General features: G+C 41.5%; 2 protein-coding genes across 2 annotated transcripts in view; one reads left to right on the top strand and one right to left on the bottom strand.

Moving 5' to 3' along the window:
• Positions 1-25,754, top strand: part of LOC128364328 (interleukin-6 receptor subunit beta) — a 37,941-nt gene extending 12,187 nt beyond the window's left edge. The window contains exons 6-15 of the mRNA XM_053324869.1: positions 270-429; positions 1,315-1,397; positions 2,438-2,660; positions 5,366-5,551; positions 6,909-7,007; positions 10,387-10,536; positions 11,684-11,809; positions 18,018-18,102; positions 21,149-21,230; positions 25,165-25,754. Coding sequence (XP_053180844.1) covers positions 270-429; positions 1,315-1,397; positions 2,438-2,660; positions 5,366-5,551; positions 6,909-7,007; positions 10,387-10,536; positions 11,684-11,809; positions 18,018-18,102; positions 21,149-21,230; positions 25,165-25,284 — 1,314 coding nt within the window. The 3' untranslated portion in view covers positions 25,285-25,754. The remainder of the gene's footprint in view (positions 1-269; positions 430-1,314; positions 1,398-2,437; positions 2,661-5,365; positions 5,552-6,908; positions 7,008-10,386; positions 10,537-11,683; positions 11,810-18,017; positions 18,103-21,148; positions 21,231-25,164) is intronic.
• The window catches only part of nudt12 (nudix (nucleoside diphosphate linked moiety X)-type motif 12), a 14,192-nt gene continuing 13,476 nt past the window's right edge, over positions 25,397-26,112 (bottom strand). Inside the window, 1 exon segment of the mRNA XM_053324868.1 lies at positions 25,397-25,666. Coding sequence (XP_053180843.1) covers positions 25,397-25,666 — 270 coding nt within the window.

The following is a 26,112-nucleotide window of genomic DNA, read 5'->3' as shown; positions in this document are numbered from 1 at the left end:
TATGGTACAGTACAATATGGTACGATACGATATGATACAATACAATATGGTACGGCACAGTCCGGTACAATATGGTTGTACCGGACTTTTATAGACTTTCAAAACCAGCTGTATTAGATTAGAAAGTTGTTTGGAGGGAAGGAAGAAGGCAAATAAATAACTTTACAGAGCAAATCAGAAGGTTGGAGGGGGTGAAAAGAAGATTGAGAATGAAACAAGACAAAGTATATATGTATTTTTTATAATTATTTTTTGTCATCTGTTTCAAGGCGTCAGATTCGATCCAGGTGCCTGAACCTCAGATGCTGGTCCACACGATCAAAGACCTGCAGCCGTTTACCGTCTACACGTTCTCTGTGGCCTGCAGGATGGAGTACGGCCTCTGGAGCGACTGGAGCGCTGACGTCACTGCGAGGACGCTGGAAAGAGGTAAACCTGAAATCATGTAGTCTGAGTCTCTACGGTTAACCCTCCTGTTGTCCTTGAGTCAAGGAAGGAAAGGGAGGGAGGAAGAAGGAAGGAAGGAAAGGAAAGGAGGGAGGAAAGGAAAGGAGGGAGGAAGGAGGGAGGAAAAAAGGAAGGACCTTTCCTTCCTTCTTTCCTCCCTCCTTTCCTTCCTTCCTTTCCTTCCTTCTTTCCTCCCTCCTTTCCTTCCTCCTTCCTCCCTCCTTTCCTTCCTTCCTTCTTCCTCCCTTCCTTCCACCATTCCTTCCTTGACTCAAGGACAACAGGAGGGAGGAAGAAGGAAGGAAGGAGAGGAGGGAAGAAGGAGGGAAGGAAGGAAAGGAGGGAGGAAGGAGGAAGGAGGGAAGGAAGGAAAGGAGGGAGGGAGGAGGGAAGGAAGGAAGGAAAGGAGGGAGGGAGGGTGGAAAGAAGGATGGAAAGGAGGGAGGGAGGAAAGAGAAAGAGGTAAGGAAGGAAAGGAGGGAGGGAAGGAAGGAAAGGAGGGAGGAAGGAGTGAGGAAAGAAGGAAGGAGGGAGGAAGGAGGGAAGGAAGGAAAGGAGGGAGGGAGGATGGAAAGAGGGAAGGAGGGAGGAAAGAAAGAGAGAAGGAGGTAAGGAAGGAAAGGAAGGAAAGGAGGGAGGGAGGGTGGAAAGAAGGGAGGAAAGAAAGAGAGAAGGAGCTAAGGAATGAAAGGAGGGAGGAAAGAAGGAAGGAGGGAGGAAAGAAAGAGAGAAGGAAGTAAGGAAAGGAAAGGAGGAAGAAGGAACAGTCAAAACAGACGGGGTCAATTTGACCCGGGAGGACGACAGGAAGGTTAACTGAGACCTGAAAAGGCAGACGGTCAGTTTTAACTTGGTTTCTTTCGTCAGTTCCTTCCAGACCTCCAGAGGTTTGTTACAGAGTGGAGAAAACAGACTCTGGTGAAGCTGCTCTCCTGCATCTCATGTGGAAGGTACGTTATATTTAATATACTTTGAGTAATCATCTAGTTTCTCGTATGATAAGATAAGTTTAGCACCCAGTCACGTAATCATCACGTTAAAAAAAAACGACAAAATTATTACGTTATCGGTCGTTATTACGTTATTTGCTGCTACTATAAGTCGTTGTCTTGAAGTGTCCAGTTCTTGCTTGGCTTGTCTGTTTTGTTCAGGGAATCTCTGCCAAAATAAAAGAGAGGTTTGAGGAGCCCCTCTGGTGACATTTGAAAAAAATAAAGTAACGCGTGGCCACCAGGTGGGGAGTTACGGTCCTCTGAAATGAGGCCAACGTGGAAGTAACTTAGAGCTGCATTCTATCAAAAGGCCACCAGGGGGCGACCGTCTCTATACAAGTCAATGGAGAATTCACCAACTTCTCACTTGATTTCTAACCTCAGTAAACGTTTTCAAAATGTGTTTATGGTCTCAATCGCTAGTTTAAAGCCTTCTTCAATGCAGTATGATGTTCATTTGGGACATTTTGGCCTCCCTGATTTTATATGTGACGATAAAGCAGGGTATGCATTAGGGGCGGGGCTACGTCCTGATTGACAGGTTGATTGACCAATGTCCTCGAGATCCAGCCCTCGCAACCATAGCAACCTCCCCGCTCCACCCATGGCTCCGCCTCATGCCCATATAAGTAGAATCCGTGTTTTTATTTTTCCCAGCATGCACCTGAAATTTTCAAGATGGCGGTGCCTAGATTCGAAACTATTGGCTTCTGAGCAGCAGTCCACAAACCAATGGGTGACGTCACGGATGTTACGTCCATTTCTTTAACACAGTTTCGCTCATAATGAGTTAACGGTATTCCTCGATGCTAATAATAACCTTGTTTATATTTAATACCCATTATAACAAGAAAATGTGCTCATTTTAACATGAATAAGTATCTCATATAAAGTTGTTATTATTATATTATATATTAAACTATTGAATAACATGTGATACTTTCTCGTTTATACGAAACAAATATCGTATAAAATTTGTGCAACATCTCGACTCACAGGATCTTGACCTCCATGAAGCTGGCGGTCGTATCCTTGGATACCAGGTGAGCTACGAGCCGGTGACGCCAACGCCTGCTCAGAACAGACAGGTTGAAAACATCACAGGGGTGACGGCGCCCCTAGTGGTGGACGAGGGGAACTACAGCGTCACGGTTACGGCCTTCAACGCGGCCGGATACGGACCTGCTGCACATCTCAGCATCGACACACGCAGACAGAGCAGTGAGTCATTATTAAACACCAACACTTCATTTAACCCTCCTGTTGTCTTCGAGTCAAGGAAGGAAGGGAGGGAGGAAGAAGGAAGGAAAGGAGGGAGGAAAGAAGGAAGGAAAGGAGGGAGGGAGGAAGAAGAAAGGAGGGAAGGAAGAAGGAAGGAAAGGAGGGAGGAAAGAAAGAAAGAAAGGAGGGAGGAAGGAAAGGAAGGAGGAAAGAAGGAAGGACAGGAGGGAGGGAGGAAGGAGGGAAGGAAGAAGGAAGGAAGGAGGGAGGGAGGAAAGAAAGAGAGAAGGAGGTAAGGAAGGAAAGGAGGGAGGAAGGAAGGAAAGGAGGGAGGGAGGAAAGAAGGAAGGAAAGGAGGGAGGGAGGAAGAAGAAAGGAGGGAAGGAAGAAGGAAGGAAAGGAGGGAGGAAAGAAGGAAAGAAAGGAGGGAGGAAGGAAAGGAAGGAGGAAAGAAGGAAGGAAAGGAGGGAGGGAGGAAGGAGGGAAGGAAGAAGGAAGGAAGGAGGGAGGGAGGAAAGAAAGAGAGAGGGAGGGATGAAGGGAAGGAGGGAGGAAAGAAGGAAGGAGGGAGGAAAGAAGGAAGGAGGGAGGAAAGAAAGGAAAGGAGGGAGGAAAGAAAGAGAGAAGCAGGTAAGGAAGGAAAGGAGGGAGGAAGGAAGGAAAGGAGGGAGGAAAGAAGGAAGGAGGAAAGAAAGAAAAAGAGAAGGAGGTAAGGAAGGAAAGGAGGGAAGGGGGGTTAGGAAGGAAAGGAGGGAGGAAGGAAGGAAAGGAAAGGAGGGAGGAAAGAAAGAGAGAAGGAGGTAAGGAAGGAAAGGAGGGAAGGGGAAAGGAAAGGAGGGAGGAAGGAGGGAGGAAAGAAGGAACAGTCAAAACGGACGGGGTCAAATTGACCCGGGAGGACAGCTCTGCTCTTTTGCCAGTCATGATTATCAGCGTTCAACTTTGAAACTTTATTATATAAACATTATCAGAGGGTTTTTTTTTTTTAAGTGCACATTTAAGCAACTTCCTGTAAGTACGTATGTGTGTGTTGTTATCAGAGGAGGAAGTCACGCAGCGGTGATACCATCTGAAGATAAAACTTAATGCATTGCAGCACTTCTGCAGGCAGGAGGCCGTTTTATTATCAGCTTGTTCTTAATGTGCTTGTTTCATGTGTTTAACTGGAGGAGGATTAGATGCAGGTTAGAGTGTTACTGATTTAAACCTGTGATATTTAACACTACATATGTTTCTATGTGTGTTGATTAAACATTTTACTGACTGAAAAAGGTCCTTCACTTTCAGAATGGTCTGGTCAGAAGTAACTATAACTTGCTTGAAATATAAAGATGAAACAAGTCCAAAAACCATCTTATCTTTTTGAAGCTGAATAAGTATAAAAGTGAACTTAATGCAACTAAATGTTATTTATCTGTCAGAATATCAGATATCTGTAAACTAAACTGGATAAAGTATGAAAACTAGGGCTCAAACGATTAATTTTTTTAATCTAGATTAATCGCAGAATTTCCATAGTTAATTGCGATTAATGGCGTTTTGAATTGCATGTTTAAAATCCTGTTATTTGACATTTGAAGGCAGTTTTAAGCCCATAATGTAAAGCATTTCTTACCAGAGTGTCTTAACTGGGAATCAATCACGGCTCTGCTGCGACTCCCACACTCCAAAATGGTCCTTTGGTGGAGCTGAGGCTGGCTTGGCTGCACCTGGGTGTTTAGCGTGGAGGTGCTAACTCAAACTCCACGTACTCCGGTGGTAGTTAAACTCCGTTTGACACAGGTTGCATTTTACTTTTGACTTGTCAACTGAAGCGTCTGGAAGTGTTTTAAAGTTAAACAAGCCGTTCAAAAGTCCAGTAGCTCTCTTACTTTCCATCAGCGCGGTAGGTTTACTGCAGGAGGCCACTTCAAAGCATAGCGCTACAGCTAGAGGAGCCGTCTACGGGGGAGTAGAAGGGACAAAAAGGCTTGACACATTAAAATGTGATTAAAAAAATTAACGCGTTATGGATTGCATTAATCTAATCGCGATTAAAGTGTTAACGCTGACAGCCCTAATGAAAACATATTTAAAATGAAGCCTTGAGGAGCAACTATATGAGTAAAATGTTAAAAAAGAAACCAAAAAAACTCACAGAGGCATAGTAGACTTTTTTTTCTCTCTTTTTCTTTTGGTTTTACTTTAAAATAAGAGTGTCAAACATATGGCTCGCTTTCTTCCTTCCTTATGTCCTTCCTTCCCCCCTCCCTCCATCTTTCCTTCCCTCCTTCCTTCCTCCCTTCCTTCCTTCCTTCCTTCCTCCCCCTTCTCTCTTTCTTTCCTCCCCTCTACCCTTCTTCCCTTCCTTCTTTCCTCTGTCCTTCTTTCCTCCCTCCCTCCTACCTTCCTTTCTTCCTCCCTTCCTTCCTTCCTCCCTTCCTCCCTCCCTCCATTCCTTCCTCCTTTCCTTCCTTCTTCCTTCTTCCTCCCTCCTTTTCTTCCACCTTTCCTTCCTACTTCCTCCCTTCACATCCCTCGCCATCCATTGATAGCATTAAAAAAAAGACACTCAGGATGCATGATGTCATTGTTAATATGGTGCATTCAATGGCTTGCAGGCAGGTCTGAAATCAGAGATGTGACTATTGGCAGCTGATTTTAAACAAACCCAACCATTCTTCTTCTTCTTCTTCTTCTTCTTCTTTGCTGTTGGTGTCTTGCAGCTGTCCCCTCCGTCAGAAACTTGTGGGTCTTTGCTTCTTCCCCCTCTGTCAGAGACCTCCGGGTCCAGTGGGAGGTCCCTGAACGCCCCGTCAGTCATTTTAATGTCCAGTGGCATCCAGTGACGCGTCCGTCCAACCGCCGCTGGAGCAGAGTGAGCGCCTCCAACACCTCCACTGTCATTAAAGGTACAGTAACGTCTAAATATACTTACTTCCTCATTCATCTTCATTCACACTCGATCTGAAATCTCAGTATAATAAGCAGTATGTGTCCTTTCTACCTTTTCTTTTCCTTTCTTCCTTCCTTCTGGCCTTCCTACCTTTCTTCCTCCTGTCTGGCCTTCCTCCCTTTCTTCCTTCTGTCCTTCCTCCCTTTCTTCTTTATGTCCTTCCTCCCTTTCTTCCTTCTGTCCTTCCTTCCTTATGTCCTTCCTTCCATTCTTCCATCCTTTCTTCCTTCCATCTGTCCTTCCTCCCTTTCTTCCTTATGTCCTTCCTTTCTTTCTGTCCTTCCTACCTTTCTTTTTCCTTTCTTCCTTCCTTCTGTCCTTTCTCCATTTCTTCCTTATGTCCTTCCTCCCTTTCTTGCTTCTGTCCTTCCTCCCTTTCTTCCTTCTGTCCTTCCTCCCTTTCTTCCTTCTGTCTGTCCTTCCTCCGTTTCTTCCTTCTGTCCTTCTGTCCTTCCTCCCTTCCTTCCTTCCTTCCTTCCTTCCTTCTGTCCTCCTGTCTTCCTTCTGAAGAAAGGGAGGAACCTTTCTTCCTTCTGTCCTTCCTCCCTCCCTTCCTTCCTTTATTTTCATTTTTGCTGCATTTTGATTTTGAGGTGTTTTTACAGCTGTCTAATTTGACTCAAACAGTATGTAAGGGTTAATAATGTCCTCTTATCTGCTTCATTTATTTTTTACAAATGCTAAATATGAAACTTTACTGCTACACTTTATCATTAAATAGATAAAACAGTAAAACTTTGAGCTTGCATGTGTGGTTATTACATGAAAGGAGCTCAGATGATATGATGTTTCTGTGGCAGGACTGGTGCTTCCTATAAAACTAACATAGTGGTAAACAGGTAATAAATGCTTCATAACACACTATAATGTAGTTATGAGCAGATATAAGGACATTTATAATAAGAGAAAATAAGTGAACTGAGGCCTGACTGCAGCTGAACTTATTTACACACCTTTCAAAACTGAGAGTTAGTTTTTTTTTGATGATGTTTTTATTAGTGTGAGCAGCTCCTCGTCTTATCTGACACCATCTACTCTCTGATCGGTCACATGGCAGTCAGCTGTTGTTTCCTCTCCCTCCCAGCGCTCGCTATGACTGTCATCATCATCATTATTATTAACCTTATTTCCTCACCATCAGTTTCGATGCTTGTTGTCATATTTGTGTTCAGGTGCTGCGGGAAAGGGTTTGGCTCATGCACACAGTAGTACACATAGAAAGTTAGATTACAAACTGTGTGCATGCTCTGTGTGTGTGTGTGTGTGTGTGTGTGTGTGTGTGTGTGTGTGTGTGTGTGTGTGTGTGTTTACAGATGTCGACCCCGATGAGTCCTACAGGATCAGCGTGTTCCCCGTCTACGAGCAGCAGTGTGGAGCTCCTCAGTCTCTGCCTGCCAGTCTGCAGCAGGGAGGTAAAACATCACCACAAGTGTGTTAACAGTATTCAGACATTTTCTTCTAAACACATTAAATAGGTCATAAATGTATTTCTAAAAAAGGTGTTAAAAGCATTTCAACCATTTAGATTTGAATTGTGGAGCTAGGCTTCACAAACTGTGTTTCAACATTTCTGTGTTCAGGATTTAGTGATTAGCATAAACCTGCCCCTGCTGCTGTAGAGGTAGAAATACATTCAGCACACACTACTACTACTACAGTCTACAGTTAGCCAGTTAGCTGAGTTAGCCGCCGAGCTAGCAGCTGACTTAGCGGCAGAAAGCTCTCAGACGTAGCGTCCATGTTTCTGGTAGAGGTGGTGACTTTGATTGACAGGTGACACTTGGTAGGGGGCGGGGTTTTAGCTGCCTCGATGGCCATGCCCCCAGTGTTTGGGAGCAGAGAAAGAGGCTGATTTTTACACAACTTTGAAGCCTAATTTCATCTATTTGATTTTTTTAATCATTCAAATTTGGCAGGGTGGTTAACAACACACTTTTCTGTGGTATGTCAAACTCAGAACACATATTTATTCTTACTTTACACAGACTTTAAGAGCAAATAACTGCTTTTTGCTTTTATATGATGAAGTGAACTATTTAACAGCAGGGCTCACAGTTTTGACATTAAGCAACAGTCAGGGGCCTAGATGAACATTAAGATCTCTAATAAAGGAACTAAGTTGCATGTACAGTTCAACAGATTGCATGTTTTCAAAAAGTGAACCCCTCCTTTAAAAATAAGGTAGTAATTTTTAACGACTCCTTTATTTCTTAACTTCACATCCTGACCCTTGTGTTGGTACATCGTTAGAACAAAAACAAACACTACAATGTAATTACGTTACATGCTGCAGCCTGTAATCTAAAGTGTTACCAAACATCTTCTAATATTAATGTAATAAAACTGTTCTTTGTGTTTTTCATCTTTCATAACTGTTCATTCGTCACCAGTAGTGCTGGGCAGTATGACCAAAAATGTATATCACGGTATTTTTCAAAATAAAAGCGGTTTCACGGTATATGACGGTATTTTTTTTCATGCATAATCAGCTGTGCACAACATCTTCTACTAGTTGAGAGAGGAACTACTACTCTACTGCAGTAGATTGACTTAGGATGGACTATTTTACTGTCATGATGAGTGAATGTTAGTGATATCAGAGCAAGGAAGGAAGGAAGGAAGAAGGAAGGAAAGGAGGAAGGGAGGGAGGAAGAAGGAAGGAAAGGAGGAAGGAAAGGCATCTGTCCTTCCTTCCTTTCTTCCCTCTGTCCTTCCTCCCTCCCTTCCTTCCCTCCTCCCTACCTTCCTTTTTTCCTTTCTTCCTTCCTTTCTTCCCTCTGTCCTTCCTTGCATCTGTCCTTCCTCCCTACCTTCCTTTCTTTCTTTTTTTCTTTCTTTCTTCTGTCCTTCCTTCCATCTGTCCTTCCTCCCTCCCTTCCTTCCTTCATTCCTTTCTTCCTTCCATTCATCCTTCCTTCCTTTATTTCTTCCCTCCTTCCTTCCATCTTTTGAATGGTCCGGCCCACAACTTCATCTACTTGCAAATTGCTTTTCATGAGAACAAAATGTTAACGTTACATGAACAGGAAGTGAGTTTATCTTCTTCCTGTTCATACTGAGCTTTAGATCCTTCATCAGGTTTACTATGGAAGTGATGGAGGAAGGGGAAGAAGAAGGAAGAAGAAGGACGAAGATTAGGAAAGAAAGAAAGAGAAAGAGAAAGAAAGAAAAGAGAGAAAGAAAGAAAAGAGGAAGAAAGAACAAGAGGGAGGAGGAAGATGAATTAGTGAGAATTAGAAAGAATTAGAAGAAAGAAAGAGGAAGAGGAAGATGAGGAAAGAAAGAGACAGAAAGAGAAAGAATGAAAGAAGAGGAAGATGAGAGTTAGGGTTAAGGTTATGAGGGAAGAAAGAATGAAAGAAGAGGAAGATGAGGACAGAAAGAAAGAGAAAGAAAGAATGAAAGAAGAGGAAGATGAGGACAGAAAGAGAAAGAAAGAATGAAAGAAGAGGAAGATGAGGACAGAAAGAGAAAGAAAGAATGAAAGAAGAGGAAGATGAGGACAGAAAGAAAGAGAAAGAAAGAATGAAAGAAGAGGAAGATGAGGAAAGAAAGAAAGAATGAATGAAGAGGAAGATGAGGAAAGAAAGAAAGAATGAAAGAAAGAATATGTTGTCCTCTCGTCTGTTTTGACTGTTCCTTCTTTCCTCCCTCCCTTCTTCTTCTCTTTCTTTTCTTCCTCTCTCTTTCCTCCTTTCCTTCTTTCCTTCCTCCACCCCCCTTTCTTCCTTCCTTATGTCCTTCCTTCCTCCCCCCTTCTCTCTTTCTTTCCTCCCCCACCTTCTTCCCTTCCTTCTTTCCTCTGTCCTTCTTTCCTTCCTCTTTTCCTTTCTCCCTCCTACTTTCCTTCCTTCTTTTCTCCCTCCATCTTTCCTTCCCTCTTTCCTTCCTTCCTTCTTTCCTCCCTTCCTTCCTTCCGTCTGTCCTTCCTCCCTCCCTTCTTCTCTTTCTTTTCTTCCTCTCTCTTTCCTCTTTTCCTTCTTTCTTTCCTCCATCCCCCTTTCTTCCTTCCTTATGTCCTTCCTTCCTCCCTCACTCCTACCTTCCTTCCTTCCTCCCTCCTTTCCTCCCTCCCTTCCTTCCTCCCCCCTTCTCTCTTTCTTTCCTCCCCCACCTTCTTCCCTTCCTTCTTTCCTCTGTCCATCTTTCCTTCCCTCTTTCCTTCCTTCCTTCTTTCCTCCCTTCCTTCCTTCCGTCTGTCCTTCCTCCCTCCCTTCTTCGCTTTCTTTTCTTCCTCTCTTTCTTTCCTCCTTTCCTTCTTTCCTTCCTCCATCCCCCTTTCTTCCTTCCTTATGTCCTTCCTTCCTCCCTCCCTCCTACCTTCCTTCCTTCCTCCCTCCTTTCCTCCCTCCCTTCCTTCCTCCCCCTTCTCTCTTTCTTTCCTCCCCCACCTTCTTCCCTTCCTTCTTTCCTCTGTCCTTCTTTCCTTCCTCTTTTCCTTTCTCCCTTCCTTCCTTCCGTCTGTCCTTCCTCCTTCCTTCTTCTCTTTCTTTTCTTCCTCTCTCTTTCCTCCTTTCCTTCCTCCATCCCCCTTTCTTCCTCCCTCCTTTCCTTCCTCCATCCCCCTTTCTTCCTTCCTTATGTCCTTCCTTCCTCCCTCCCTCCTACCTTCCTTCCTTCCTTCCTCCCTCCCTCCCTCCCTCCTTTCCTTCCTTCTTCCTCCCTTCCTTCCTTGACTCGAGGACAACAGAAGGCTTAAAGACACTTTTAAAAACCTATGAACTCGTCCTTTAATACTTGGTTAAACCCTCCACAGTGACAGGAAGTTGAAGTTTGTTTTTTCCCTCTCAGTTCTGATGGAGCCCGCCAGACTGAAAGTGATGGACGTTACCAAGACGACGGTGACGGTCAGATGGGCGTGGCAGGAGAAGAAGAAGAGCGACAGACCGATCAGAGTGAACAGATACAGTCTGACGCTGAAGAAAGACACAGAAACACAAAGTACGAACATCTTCACATACTACATACTTCTATACTACATACTACATACTACATACTACATACTTCTATACTACATACTTCTATACTACATACTTCTATACTATATACTTCTATACTATATACCTCTATACTATATACTACATACTACATACTACATACTTCTATACTACATACTACATACTTCTATACTACATACTACATACTAATATACTACATACTACATACTTCTATACTACATACTAATATACTACATACTACATACTTCTATACTACATACTACATACTACATACTTCTATACTATATACTACATACTTCTATACTACATACTACATACTAATATACTACATACCACATACTACATACTACATACTACATACTTCTATACTAATATACTACATACTACATACTTCTATACTACATACTACATACTAATATACTACATACTACATACTACATACTTCTATACTACGTACTACATACTTCTATACTACATACTTCTATACTACATACTACATACTTCTATACTACATACTTCTATACTACATACTACATACTTCTATACTACATACTACATACTTCTATACTACATACTTCTATACTACATACTACATACTTCTATACTACATACTACATACTACATACTTCTATACTACGTACTACATACTTCTATACTACATACTACATACTACATACTTCTATACTACGTACTACATACTACATACTAATATACTATATACTACATACTACATACTTCTATACTACATACTTCTATACTACATACTACATACTTCTATACTACATACTACATACTACATACTAATATACTACATACTACATACTTCTATACTATATACTACATACTACATACTTCTATACTACATACTTCTTTCCTTCCCTCCTTCCTTTCTTTCTTCCCTCTTTCCTTTCCTTCTGTCCTTCCCTCCTCCTTTCCTCCCTTTCTTCCTTCCTTCCTTCCGTCCTTTCTCCCTTCCTTCCGTCCGTCCTTTCTCCCTTCTTTCTATCCTTCCTTCCTTCTTTCCTTTCCTTGCATCCTTCTTTCATTCCTTCCTTCTTCACATCATCGTTATCTTGAAGTATTTGATTTATTTTTTTTTACTTTCTATGAACTGTTCCTCTCGTTTCCAGGTCTGTTCATATCTGCGGACAGGAAGCAGCACACTTTCCTCCACCTGAAACCAAATACTGAATATTCCCTCCAGCTGTCCTCTGATGATGTCACCAGAGACATCATCCACGTCACGACCAACTTCAGTGAGTTTCTGCAAGTTATGGGCTCGAAACCGCATACTACATACTACATACTTCTATACTACATACTTCTATACTACATACTACATACTTCTATACTACATACTACATACTACACACTTCTATACTACATACTACATACTTCTATACTACATACTTCTATACTACATACTACATACTACATACTTCTATACTACATACTAATATACTACATACTACATACTTCTATACTACATACTTCTATACTACATACTTCTATACTATATACTTCTATACTACATACTACATACTTCTATACTACATACTTCTATACTACATACTAATATACTACATACTACATACTACATACTACTATACTACATACTTCTATACTACATACTTCTATACTACATACTTCTATACTACATACTACATACTACTATACTACATACTTCTATACTACATACTACACACTTCTCTACTATATACTTCTATACTACATACTACATACTTCTATACTACATACTACTATACTACATACTACATACTTCTATACTACATACTACTATACTACATACTTCTATACTACATACTACACACTTCTATACTATATACTTCTATACTACATACTACATACTTCTATACTACATACTACATACTTCTATACTACATACTAATATACTACATACTACATACTACTATACTACATACTTCTATACTACATACTTCTGTACTACATACTTCTATACTACATACTACATACTTCTATACTACATACTTCTGTACTACATACTTCTATACTACTATACTACATACTTCTATACTATATACTTCTATATAACATACTTCATACTTCTATACTACATACTTCTATACTACATACTATATACTTCTATACTACATACTACATACTACATGCTTCTATACTACATACTGCATACTTCTATACTACATACTACATACTTCTATACTACATACTACATACTTCTATACTACATACTTCTATACTACATACTTCTATACTATATACTACATACTACATACTTCTATACTACATACTACATACTACATACTTCTATACTACATACTTCTATACTACATACTACATACTTCTATACTACATACTTCTATACTACATACTACATACTTCTATACTACATACTTCTATACTACATACTACATACTTCTATACTACATACTACATACTTCTATACTACATACTACATACTTCTATACTACACACTACATACTTCTATACTACATACTACATACTTCTATACTACATACTACATACTACATACTACTATACTACATACTTCTATACTACATACTACATACTTCTATACTACATGCTACATACTTCTATACTACATACTACATACTAATATACTACATACTACATACTTCTATACTACATACTACTATACTACATACTTCTATACTACATACTTCTATACTACATACTACATACTTCTATACTACATACTACATACTTCTATACTACATACTTCTATACTACACACTACATACTTCTATACTACATACTTATATACTACATACTTCTATACTACATACTACATACTTCTATACTACATACTTCTATACTACATACTACATACTTCTATACTACATACTTCATACTTCTATACTACATACTTCTATACTACACACTTCTATACTACATACTTCTATACTACACACTACATACTTCTATACTACATACTACATACTACATACTACATACTTCTATACTACATACTTCTATACTACATAATTCTATACTAATATACTACATACTACATACTACATACTACATACTTCTATACTACATACTACATACTACATACTTCTATACTACATACTTCTATACTATATACTTACATACTACATACTACATACTTCTACACTACACACTACATACTACATACTTCTATACTACATACTACATACTTCTATACTACATACTTCTATACTACACACTACATACTACATACTTCTATACTACATACTACACACTTCTATACTACATACTACATACTTCTATACTACATACTACATACTTCTATACTACATACTTCTATACTACATACTACATACTTCTATACTACATACTACATACTTCTATACTACATACTTCTATACTACATACTACATACTTCTATACTACATACTACATACTTCTATACTACATACTTCTATACTACATACTACATACTTCTATACTACATACTACATACTTCTATACTACATACTTCTATACTACTATACTACATACTACATACTTCTATACTACATACTAATATACTATATACTACATACTTCTATACTACATACTACATACTTCTATACTACATACTTCTATACTACATATTCATACTACATACTTCTATACTACATACTTCTATACTACATACTTCTATACTACATACTACATACTTCATACTTCTATACTACATACTATATACTTCTATACTACATACTAATATACTACATACTACATACTTCTATACTACATACTACATACTTCTATACTACATACTAATATACTACATACTACATACTTCCATACTACATACTTCTATACTACATACTTCTATACTACACACTACATACTACATACTTCTATACTACATACTACACACTTCTATACTACATACTACATACTTCTATACTACATACTACATACTTCTATACTACATACTTCTATACTACATACTACATACTTCTATACTACATACTACATACTTCTATACTACATACTTCTATACTACATACTACATACTTCTATACTACATACTACATACTTCTATACTACATACTTCTATACTACATACTACATACTTCTATACTACATACTACATACTTCTATACTACATACTTCTATACTACTATACTACATACTACATACTTCTATACTACATACTAATATACTATATACTACATACTTCTATACTACATACTACATACTTCTATACTACATACTTCTATACTACATATTCATACTACATACTTCTATACTACATACTTCTATACTACATACTTCTATACTACATACTACATACTTCATACTTCTATACTACATACTATATACTTCTATACTACATACTAATATACTACATACTACATACTTCTATACTACATACTACATACTTCTATACTACATACTAATATACTACATACTACATACTTCCATACTACATACTTCTATACTACATACTACATACTTCTATACTATATACTTCTATACTACATAATTCTATACTATATACTTCTATACTACATACTTCTATACTTCTATACTACATTCGGAGTCACTCAAGTTAGCCGTAGCGAGTAACGCTAGTCAGAGTTAGTACGAGATGTCTCTGTGAAGCTCCACTTCCTGTTAATGTAACGTTAACACTTTGTTCTCACGACTGTTGTTCTCATGAAAAAAGTGAACCGCTCCTTTAAAAATAAGGTAGTCATTTTTTATTTCTTAACTTCACATCCTGAACATTGTGTTGGTACATTGTTAGATTAGTAATGACGTTACATGCTGCAGCCTGTAATCTAAAGTGTTACCAAACATCTTCTAATATTAACCTTCCTGTCGTCCTCCCGGGTCAAATTGACCCCGTCTGTTTTGACTGTTCCTTCCTTCCTTCCTTCCTTTCTCCCTTCCTTCTATCCTTCTTTTCTTCCTTCCTTCTTTCCTTGCATCCTTCCTTCCTTTCTTCCCTCTTTCCTTTCCTTCTGTCCTACCCCCCTCCCTTCCTTCATTCCTTCATTCCTTTCCTTCTTCCCTTCCTTCTGTCCTTCTTTCCTCCCTCCCTCCTACCTTCCTTCCTCCCTCTTTTCCTTCCTTCCCTTCTTTCCTTCCTTTCTTCCCCTTTCCTTTCCTTCTGTTCTTCTGTCCTTCTTTCCTTCCCTCCTCCCTTCCTCCCGTCCTTCATTCCTTCATTCCTTTCCTTCTTCCCTTCCTTCTGTCCTTCTTTCCTCCCACCCTCCTACCTTCCTTCCTCCCTCTTTTCCTTCTTCTTCCCTTCCTTCTGTCTTTCTTTCCTCCTTCCCTCCTACCTTCCTTCCTCCCTCTTTCCTTCCTTTCTTCCCTCTTTCCTTTCCTTCTGTTCTTCTGTCCTTCTTTCCTTCCCTCCTCCCTTCCTCCCGTCCTTCATTCCTTTCCTTCTTCCCTTCCTTCTGTCCTTCTTTCCTCCCTCCCTCCCTCCTACCTTCCTTCCTCCCTCCTTTCCTTCCTTCTCTTCTTTCCTTCCTTTCTTACCTCTTTCCTTTCCTTCTGTTCTTCTGTTCTTCTGTCCTTCTTTCCTTCCCTCCTCCCTTCCTCCCTTCCTTCATTCCTTTCCTTCTTCCCTTCCTTCTGTCCTTTCCTTCTTCCCTTCCTTCTGTCCTTCTTTCCTCCCTCCCTTTTCATCTTTCATAACTGTTCATTTCAATTTATTAGTATTAGAAATGTGTTTATTGTATGATGGTTAGAATGAGTAATTATTAAATGATTTGCATTAGTATAGGAAATTATTATTATATAGATTATTATATTTATATATATATATATGAGGAAGCTGTTATTCTAGTACGGAAGCATATTGCATTCACTTGAATAAAAAAAAAAATCATTTTTTTCTGAGTAATTTATTTTTTCGTCTGTTTTTCGGACTAATCTTTTTTCCCTGTTTTTCGGGGAAATTATTTTTCTGTTTTTAGCATAGACTGTATATAAGAAATGGACGTAGCATCCGTGACGTCACCCATTGGTTTGTGGACTGCTGCTCGGAAGCCAATAGTTTCTAATCTAGGCAGCGCCATCTTGAAAATTTCAGGTGCATGCTGGGAAAAATAAAAACACGGATTCTACTTATATGAGCATGAGGCGGGGCCATGGGCGGAGCGGGGAGGTTGCTATGGTTGCGAGGGCTGGATCTCGAGGACATTGGTCAATCAACCTGTCAATCAGGACGTAGCCACGCCCTAATGCATACCCTGCTTTATCGTCACATATAAAATCAGGGAGGCCAAAATGTCCCAAATGAACATCATACTGCATTGAAGAAGGCTTTAAACTAGCGATTGAGACCATAAACACATTTTGAAAACGTTTACTGAGGTTAGAAATCAAGTGAGAAGTTGGTGAATTCTCCATTGACTTGTATAGAGACGGTCGCCCCCTGGTGGCCTTTTGATAGAATGCAGTTCTAAGTTACTTCCTGGTTGGCCTCATTTCAGAGGACCAGAACTCCCCACCTGGTTTTTAGTGGTAATTTATTTCTCTGAATTATCGAGATACTTTAAAATCTTGCGAGAACATATATGGTGACTCCTGCTGCCCTGTCTTTCAACTTTCTACCGTACCGGGTCAATTAAGACTTAAAGACAGGACGATCTCCCAGTGTCTTAAACCCAGATCAAAGTAAAACTTGATTAAACTAAACAAGCAGTTTGTCACGTTTTGCTTCCATTACATCCAGCTCTCCGTAAAGAGTGAATGTGTCCAATGTTTTGAATGCCCTCTTTAAACTCAGAAAATAAATTACCCCGAAAAACAGAACAGAAAAAAAATACTCAGAAAATCAGAAAAAAATGTCCTCGAAAAACAAGCTAAAAATAAATTACTCAGAAAAACAGGATTCTTCTTTTATTTTTTTATTCAAGTGAATGCAATACACTTCCGTATTCTAGCTATCATTAATTATGAGGGATTTAATAAGCGTGACTTCCTTTTTTCAGGCGTGGTTGATAATCTTGCATTGCATCATGAGCATTTTTGCTTTCTTTTTCATGTTTGTTTTTCTCTTTCACACATTCAGAGTATCAGTTTGTCACCAGTGTAAAAAGATATTTTGTGTGTGTTTGTAATCATGCAAAAAAAAAAAAACCCTGAGTTATCCCTTCAGTACTTCAATTGATTCAAAAGTGTTTCTCTTCAATCAATCAATCAATCAAAGGAGAGGAGAGAGAGGAAGGAGAGGAGAGAGAGAGAGAGAGGAGAGGAGAGAGAGGAAGGAGAGAGGAGAGAGAGGAAGGAGAGGAGAGAGAGGAAGGAGAGAGGAGAGAGAGGAAGGAGAGGAGAGGAGAGGAGAGGAGAGGAGAGGAGAGGAGAGGAGAGAGGAACGCAGTGCATCATGGGAGTCCCCCGGCAGTCTAAGCCTATAGAAAAAAGGAAAGTTTTAAGGCTACTCTTAAATATAGAGTTCTCACACATTATATATATATATGTGTTTGTTTTTCCTTTTTCCAGATGAAGTCCCAGTGGTTGCTACGGTTACTCCTCTGCTGCTGCTGGCCGTCGCTGCGTTCATCATCTCCATCCTGTCCAGGACTGTGTGAGTCCTGCTTTCATTGTGCCTCTACTTGTGTGTTTGTTCTTTATATTCATGTCTCTGTTATTTACCTACCTTCTTTCCTCCCTCCCTCCCTCCTACCTTCTTTCCTTCCTTACTTCTTTCCACCGTCCTTCCTTCCATCCTCCCTCCCTCCCTCCTCCCTTCCTTCCTTACTTACTTCTTTCCTCCATCCTTCCTTCCTCCCTTCCTTCTTTCCTCTGTCCTTTTCTTCCTTCCTCTCTCCCTCCTACCTTCTTTCCTTCCTTACTTCTTTCCTCCGTCCTTCCTTCCTTCCTTCCTCCCTCCCTCCTACCTTCTTTCCTCCCTCCTACCTTCCTTCCTTACTTACTTCTTTCCTCTGTCCTTCCTTCCTTCCTTCCTCCCTCCCTCCCTCTTACCTTCTTTCCCTCCTTACTTCTTTTCTCCGTCCTTCCTTCCTTCCTTCTTTCCTCTGTCCTTCTTTCCTCCTCCCTCCCTCCTACCTTCTTTCCTTACTTACTTCTTTCCTCCGTCCTTCCTTCTTTCCTTCCTTCCTCCCTCCCTCCTACCTTCTTTCCTTCCTGTGTTTGTTCTTTATATTAATGTCTCTGTTATTTAATGTGTAATATAAAGAAGTTTATGGAGAGTTAACCCTCCTGTTGTCCTCGAGTCAAGGAAGGAAGGGAGGGATGGAGGGAGGGAGGGAGGGAGAAAGGAAGGGAGGAAGGAAAGTAATGGGGAGGAAAGAAAGAGAGAAGGAAGGAAAGAAGGAGAGAAGGAAGGGAGGGATGGAGAGAGGGAGAGAGAAAGACAGAGAGAGAGGGGGGAGAGAGAGAGAGAGAGGGAGGGAGGGAGAGAGAGTGAGAGAGAGAGAGAGAGAGAGAGAAATAGAGAGAGAAAGAGGGGGGAGAAGGAGAGAGAGGCAGAGAGAGAGTGAGAGATGGAGAAAGAGAGAGAGAGAGAGAGAGAGGGAGAGAGAGAGAAGGAGAGAGAGGCAGAGAGAGAGAGGGAGAGAGAGAGAGAGAGAGAGAACGAGAGAGAACGAGAGCGAGAGAGACACACAAATATTTAGAAACTAGTATGTGTGATATTAATAACCAGGGAAAGCATTCAATAGTTTTTACCATTATGACCATTTTTATACCTTAATAGGAGAAACGTAAAAATCATATTAAACATATTTATGCTCATTTTTCACTGCTGCATGTTTAAGGATTTTTTTTAAGTGGAAATCATGCAAAGATATTTCAGTAGAGCTCCAGAATATAAAGATAGAGCTCAACATTTGCTCTTTTTAACCCTTAAACAGGCCTTACAGGTTATGTCATTTGCACCTAAAGTAAGGAAGTAAGGAAGGAAGGAAGGGAAGCAAGGGAGGAAAGAAGGAAGGAAGGGAAGCAAGGGAGGAAGAAGGAAGGAAAGGAAGGAGGGAGGAAGGAAGGAAGGTAGGAAGGAAAGGAGGGAAGAAGGAAGGAAAGGAAGGAGGGAGGAAGGAAAGAAGGTAGGAAGGAAAGGAGGGAAGAAGGAAGGAAAGGAGGTAGGGAGGGAAGAAGGAAGGGAAGCAAGGGAGGAAGAAGAAAGGAAGGAAAGGAGGGAGGGAGTAAGGAAGGGAGGGAGGGAAGAAGGGAGGAAGGGAAGGAAGGGAGGAAGAAGGAAGGAAAGGAAGGAGGGAGGGAGGAAGGAAGGAAGGAAGGAAGGAAGGAAGGAAGGAAGGAAAGGAGGGAGGAAGGGAAGGAAGGGAGGAAGAAGGAAGGAAGGAAGGAAGGAAGGAAGGAAGAAAGAAAGGAAGGACAGATGAAGGAAGGAAGAAAGAAAGGAAGGAGGGAACATTTACCCTAACAGCTGAACTTAGATCTGAGGAAGGAAGGAAGGAAGGAAGGGAGGACAGATGAAGGAAGGAAGGAAGGAAGGAAGGGAAGCAAGGGAGGAAAGAAGGAAGGAATGGAAGCAAGGGAGGAAGGAAGGAAGGTAGGAAGGAAAGGAGGGAAGAAGGAAGGAAAGGAAGGAGGAAGGAAGGAAAGGAGGTAGGGAGGGAAGAAGGAAGGGAAGCAAGGGAGGAAGAAGAAAGGAAGGAAAGGAGGGAGGGAGGAAGGAAGGGAGGGAGGGAAGAAGGGAGGAAGGGAAGGAAGGGAGGAAGAAGGAAGGAAAGGAAGGAGGGAGGGAGGGAGGAAGGAAGGAAGGAAGGAAGGAAGGAAAGGAGGGAGGAAGGGAAGGAAGGGAGGAAGAAGGAAGGAAGGAAGGAAGGAAGGAAGAAAGAAAGGAAGGACAGATGAAGGAAGGAAGAAAGGAAGGAAGGAGGGAACATTTACCCTAACAGCTGAACTTAGATCTGAGGAAGGAAGGAAGGAAGGAAGGGAGGACAGATGAAGGAAGGAAGGAAGGAAGGAAGGAAGGAAGGAAGGCCAGCAAGGGAGGAAGGAAGGAAGGTAGGAAGGAAAGGAGGGAAGAAGGAAGGAAAGGAAGGAGGAAGGAAGGAGAGGAGGTAGGGAGGGAAGAAGGAAGGGAAGCAAGGGAGGAAGAAGAAAGGAAGGAAAGGAGGGAGGGAGGAAGGAAGGGAGGGAGGGAAGAAGGGAGGAAGGGAAGGAAGGGAGGAAGAAGGAAGGAAAGGAAAGGAGGGAGGGAGGAAGGAAGGGAGGGAGGGAAGGAGGGAGGAAGGGAAGGAACGGAGGAAGAAGGAAGGAAGAAAGAAAGGAAGGACAGATGAAGGAAGGAAGAAAGAAAGGAAGGAGGGAACATTTACCCTAACAGCTGAACTTAGATCTGAGGAAGGAAGGAAGGAAGGAAGGAAGGGAGGACAGATGAAGGAAGGAAGGAAGGAAGGAAGGACAGATGAAGGAAGGAAGAAAGAAAGGAAGGAGGGAACATTTACCCTAACAGCTGAACTTAGATCTGAGGAAGGAAGGAAGGAAGGAAGGAAGGGAGGACAGATGAAGGAAGGAAGGAAGGAAGGAAGGAAGGAAGGAAGGGAGGACAGATGAAGGAAGGAAGGAAGGAAGGAAGGACCTAGGAGGACAACACGAAGGTTAATCAGATGAAGTGATGATGAAGATGCTCTGTCACTCTGCAGGTACAAGGCGTACTTCTTCCCGCCCATCTCCAGCCCTCGGGGGAGTACGACAGGCCAGTGGCTGATGGACCCACGTCTACAGGTAATTTGCTTTTTACAGGAACTTTTATCCATCTTCCAACCTTCAGTCCTTCCTGTCGTTCTTTAGAGTTCCTCCGTCCTTCCTTCCTTTTTTCCTCCGTCCTTCCTTCCTTCTTTCCTGTCCTTCTTTCCTTCCTTCCTCCCTCCCTCCCTCCCTCCTTCTTTCCTTCCGTACTTCTTTCCTCCGTCCTTCCTTCCTTCCTTCTTTCCTCTGTCCTTCTTTCCTTCCTTCCTCCCTCCCTCCTACCTTCTTTCCTCCCTCCTACCTTCCTTCCTTACTTACTTCTTTCCTCTGTCCTTCCTTCCTTCCATCTGTGCTTCCTCTCTCCTTTCTTTCTTCCCTTCCTCCATCTCCCTTTCTTCCTTCCTTCTTTCCTTCCTTACTTCTTTCCTCTGTCCTTCCTTCCTTCCTTACTTCTTTCCTCCGTCCTTCCTTCCTTCCAGCTGTGCTTCCTCTCTCCTTCTTTTTTCTTCCCTTCCTCCATCTCCCTTTCTTCCTTCCTCTTTTCATCCTTACTTCTTTCCTCCGTCCTTCCTTCCTTCCTCCCTCCCTCTTACCTTCTTTCCCTCCTTACTTCTTTTCTCAGTCCTTCCTTCCTTCCTTCCTTCTTTCCTCTGTCCTTCTTTCCTCCCTCCCTCCCTCCTACCTTCCTTCCTTACTTACTTCTTTCCTCTGTCCTTCCTTCTTTCCTTCCTTCCTCCCTCCCTCCTACCTTCTTTCCTTCCTTCCTTCCTTCCATCTGTGCTTCCTCTCTCCTTCTTTCTTTCTTTCCTTCTTCTCTTTCTTCCCTTCCTCCATCTCCCTTTCTTCCTTCCTTCTTTCCTTCCTTACTTCTTTCCTCCATCCTTCCGTCCTTCCTTCTTTCCTTCCTTCCTCCCTCCCTCCTACCTTCTTTCCTTCCTTACTTCTTTCCTCCGTCCTTCCTTCTTTCCATCTGTGCTTCCTCTCTCCTTCTTTCTTTCTTCCTTTCCTCCATCTCCCTTTCTTCTTCTTTCCTTCCTTACTTCTTTCCTCCGTCCTTCCTTCCTTCCTTCCTTCTTTCCTCTGTCTTTTCCTTCCTTCCTCTCTACCTCCTACCTTCTTTCCTTCCTTACTTCTTTCCTCCATCCTTCCTTCCTTCCTTCTTTCCTCCGTCCCTCTTTCCTTCCTTCCTCCCTCCCTCCTACCTTCTTTCCTCCCTCCCTCCCTCCCTCCTACCTTCCTTCCTTCTTTCCTCTGTCCTTCTTTCCTTCCTTCCTCCCTTCCTTATTTCCTTTCCTCCCTTCCTTCCTTCCGTCCTCCATCCCCCTTTTTTCCTTCTGTCGTTCCTTCCTTCCTCCCTGCCTTCTTTCCTTTACTCCCTTCCTCCCTTCCTTCCTTGACTCGAACACAACAGGAGGGTTAAAGGAGTCTCAGTATCTTAAAATATTTCATCTGTGCTTCCTCTCTCCTTCTTTCTTTCTTCCCTTCCTCCATCTCCCTTTCTTCCTACCTTCTTTCCTTCCTTACTTGTTTCCTCTGTCCTTTCCTTCCTTCCTCTCTCCCTCCTACCTTCTTTCCTTCCTTACTTCTTTCCTCCGTCCTTCCTTCCTTCTTTCCTCTGTCCTTCCTTCCTTCCTCCCTCCCTCCCTCCCTCTTACCTTCTTTCTTTCTTTACTTCTTTCTACCGTCCTTCCTTCCTTCTTTCCTCTGTCCTTCTTTCCTTCTTTCCTCCCTCCTACCTTCCTTCCTTACTTACTTCTTTCCACCGTCCTTCCTCCCTCCCTCCCTTCCTTCCTTCCTTCCTTCCTTCCTTCTTTCCTCCATCCTTCCTTCTTCCCTTCCTTATTTCCTTTCCTCCCTTCCTTCCTTCCGTCCTCCATACCCCTTTCTTCCTTCTGTTGTTCCTTCCTTTCTCTCTCCTTCCTTCTTTCCTCCCTCCCTGCCTTCTTTCCTTTACTCCCTTCCTCCCTTCCTTCCTTGACTCGAACACAACAGGAGGGTTAAAGGAGTCTCAGTATCTTAAAATAAGAGAGAATCAAGCTTGTAACTCTGTTTATTCTAAAATATGATGATTTATATTTAGTAAAAGTTGAAATACTCTCATCTAATTGGCAGATAGATTAAATGTCTTGTCATTTTGTAATCAGACTCTTTAAATAGTACACGATGGACGGTTAACAGAATAACCTTTTAACTGTTTCACTTCTTTCTAACGGCACACGCCCCTGATTTTTTTTTTTCATTTAAAAAAGTCTGTAAAATTGTTGGACTTCCCCTTTAAACTTCTGTTTTCTATTTTAGATCCTCTTCTGTTAAAAAAAAGAAAGAAAAAAAAATGTATTTCTTTTTATTATTGCTGCATACTAGTACCTCAAACTGTACTGCAGTAAAGTAAAAGTACCTCAAACTGTACTACAGTAAAGTACAAGTACCTCAAACTGTACTGTGGTAAAGTACAAGTACCTCAAACTGTACTACAGTAAAGTACAAGTACCTCAAACTGTACTACAGTAAAGTACAAGTACCTCAAACTGTACTACGGTAAAGTACTAGTACCTCAAACTGTACTGCGGTAAAGTACAAGTACCTCTAACTGTACTACAGTAAAGTTCAAGTACCTCAAACTGTACTGCAGTAAAGTACAAGTACCTCAAACTGTACTGCAGTAAAGTACAAGTACCTCAAACTGTACTGCAGTAAAGTACAAGTACCTCTAACTGTACTGCAGTAAAGTACAAGTACCTCAAACTGTACTGCAGTAAAGTTCAAGTACCTCAAACTGTACTACAGTAAAGTACAAGTACCTCAAACTGTACTACAGTAAAGTTCAAGTACCTCAAACTGTACTGCAGTAAAGTACTAGTATCTCAAACTGTACTACAGTGAAGTACAAGTACCTCAAACTGTACTGCAGTAAAGTACAAGTACCTCAAACTGTACTACAGTAAAGTACAAGTACCTCAAACTGTACTGCAGTAAAGTAAAAGTACCTCAAACTGTACTGCAGTAAAGTACAAGTACCTCAAACTGTACTACAGTAAAGTCCAAGTACCTCAAACTGTACTGCAGTAAAGTACAAGTACCTCAAACTGTACTGCAGTAAAGTTCAAGTACCTCAAACTGTACTACAGTAAAGTACAAGTACCTCAAACTGTACTACAGTAAAGTTCAAGTACCTCAAACTGTACTGCAGTAAAGTACTAGTATCTCAAACTGTACTACAGTGAAGTACAAGTACCTCAAACTGTACTGCAGTAAAGTACAAGTACCTCAAACTGTACCACAGTAAAGTACAAGTACCTCAAACTGTACTGCAGTAAAGTACAAGTACCCCAAACTGTACTACAGTAAAATACAAGTACCTCAAACTGTACTGCAGTAAAGTAAAAGTACCTCAAACTGTACTACAGTAAAGTACTAGTACCTCAAACTGTACTGCAGTAAAGTACAACTACCTCAAACTGTACTGCAGTAAAGTAAAAGTACCTCAAACTGTACTGCAGTAAAGTACAACTACCTCAAACTGTACTGCAGTAAAGTAAAAGTACCTCAAACTGTACTGCAGTAAAGTACTAGTACCTCAAACTGTACTGCAGTAAAGTAAAAGTACCTCAAACTGTACTGCAGTAAAGTACAAGTACCTCAAACTGTACTGCAGTAAAGTACAAGTACCTCAAACTGTACTACAGTAAAGTTCAAGTACCTCAAACTGTACTACAGTAAAGTACAAGTACCCTCAAACTGTACTGCAGTAAAGTACTAGTACCTCAAACTGTACTGGAGTAAAGTACAAGTACCTCAAACTGTACTGCAGTAAAGTACTAGTACCTCAAACTGTACTACAGTAAAGTACAAATACCTCAAACTGTACTACAGTAAAGTTCAAGTACCTCAAATTAAACTTGAGTAAATGTACTTTAGTTACAGTTACAGTTGAATCTTTAGTATTTTATTTCTTTCTTTCCTCCGCCAGAGAGCAGCAGAGAGGAATATTCTGGACATCGAGGACTTCCAGGTGAAAGACGTGGCTGGGAGAGAAAAGTCTCATCGTGATCGGATCGAAGTCTTCATCCTCCAGAGACGATTACGATGATGATGATGACGAGGCGGCGGCTGAAGACAAACCTGCTCTGTCTCTCAGTCACCTGATCATCGAGCTGGACCTGGACTACATCTCTGAGACTCACACTCACACACAGCTGCCATCACCAACGCTGCAGCAGCCACCGCCGCCACCTCTCTCCCCGCTCTCCCTCCATCCCGACTACGCTGCGTTCAGGCCCGAGCAGACCCGAGCCTTCGACCGTCAGACACGACGAGTCAACGGCTGGTTTCCACAGAAAGAGGAAGAAGAGAGCAAACCGGAGGGAACTGACATCAACGCTCAAAGTTTTCATTTCCACGCACTCACTGATGCTGACGGTGGTTTTTATCAGATGACCTGCGAGGACGAGTATGTGGTAAACTGTTCCTTTCTGGGGAAGGCTGATGTTGAAACGGAGAGTGGACTCGTACCTGATGTTTGAGAGAACACACACACACACACACACACACACACACACACACACACACACCTCCAAAAATAAACCAGAGATGAAGACAGACATCAACCGTCAGTGCTGCACGCTCGCTCACTGCCAAAAACTCTACAAAAAAAAAAAATAGACTAAAATATTCTTTAACCCTCCTGTTGTCCTCGAGTCAAGGAAGGGAGGGAGGGAGGGAGAAGGAAGGAAGGAAAGGAAGAAGGAAGGGAGAAGGAGGAAGGAGGGAAGGGAGGGAGGAAGGAAGAAGGAAGGAAGGAGGGAAGGGAGGGAGGAAGGGGAAGGAAGGAAGGAGAGGAGAAAGAAGGGAGGAAAAAAGGAAGGAAGGGAGAAGGGAGGAAGGAGGGAAGGGAGGGAGGAAGGAAGGGAAGGAAGAA

This window comes from Scomber japonicus, chromosome 9, assembly GCF_027409825.1.
Source record: "Scomber japonicus isolate fScoJap1 chromosome 9, fScoJap1.pri, whole genome shotgun sequence".
In the NCBI taxonomy this organism is placed as follows: domain Eukaryota; kingdom Metazoa; phylum Chordata; class Actinopteri; order Scombriformes; family Scombridae; genus Scomber; species Scomber japonicus.
The sequence above is the reverse complement of the archived record's forward strand: the minus strand, read 5'-3'. Positions and strand labels throughout refer to the sequence as shown.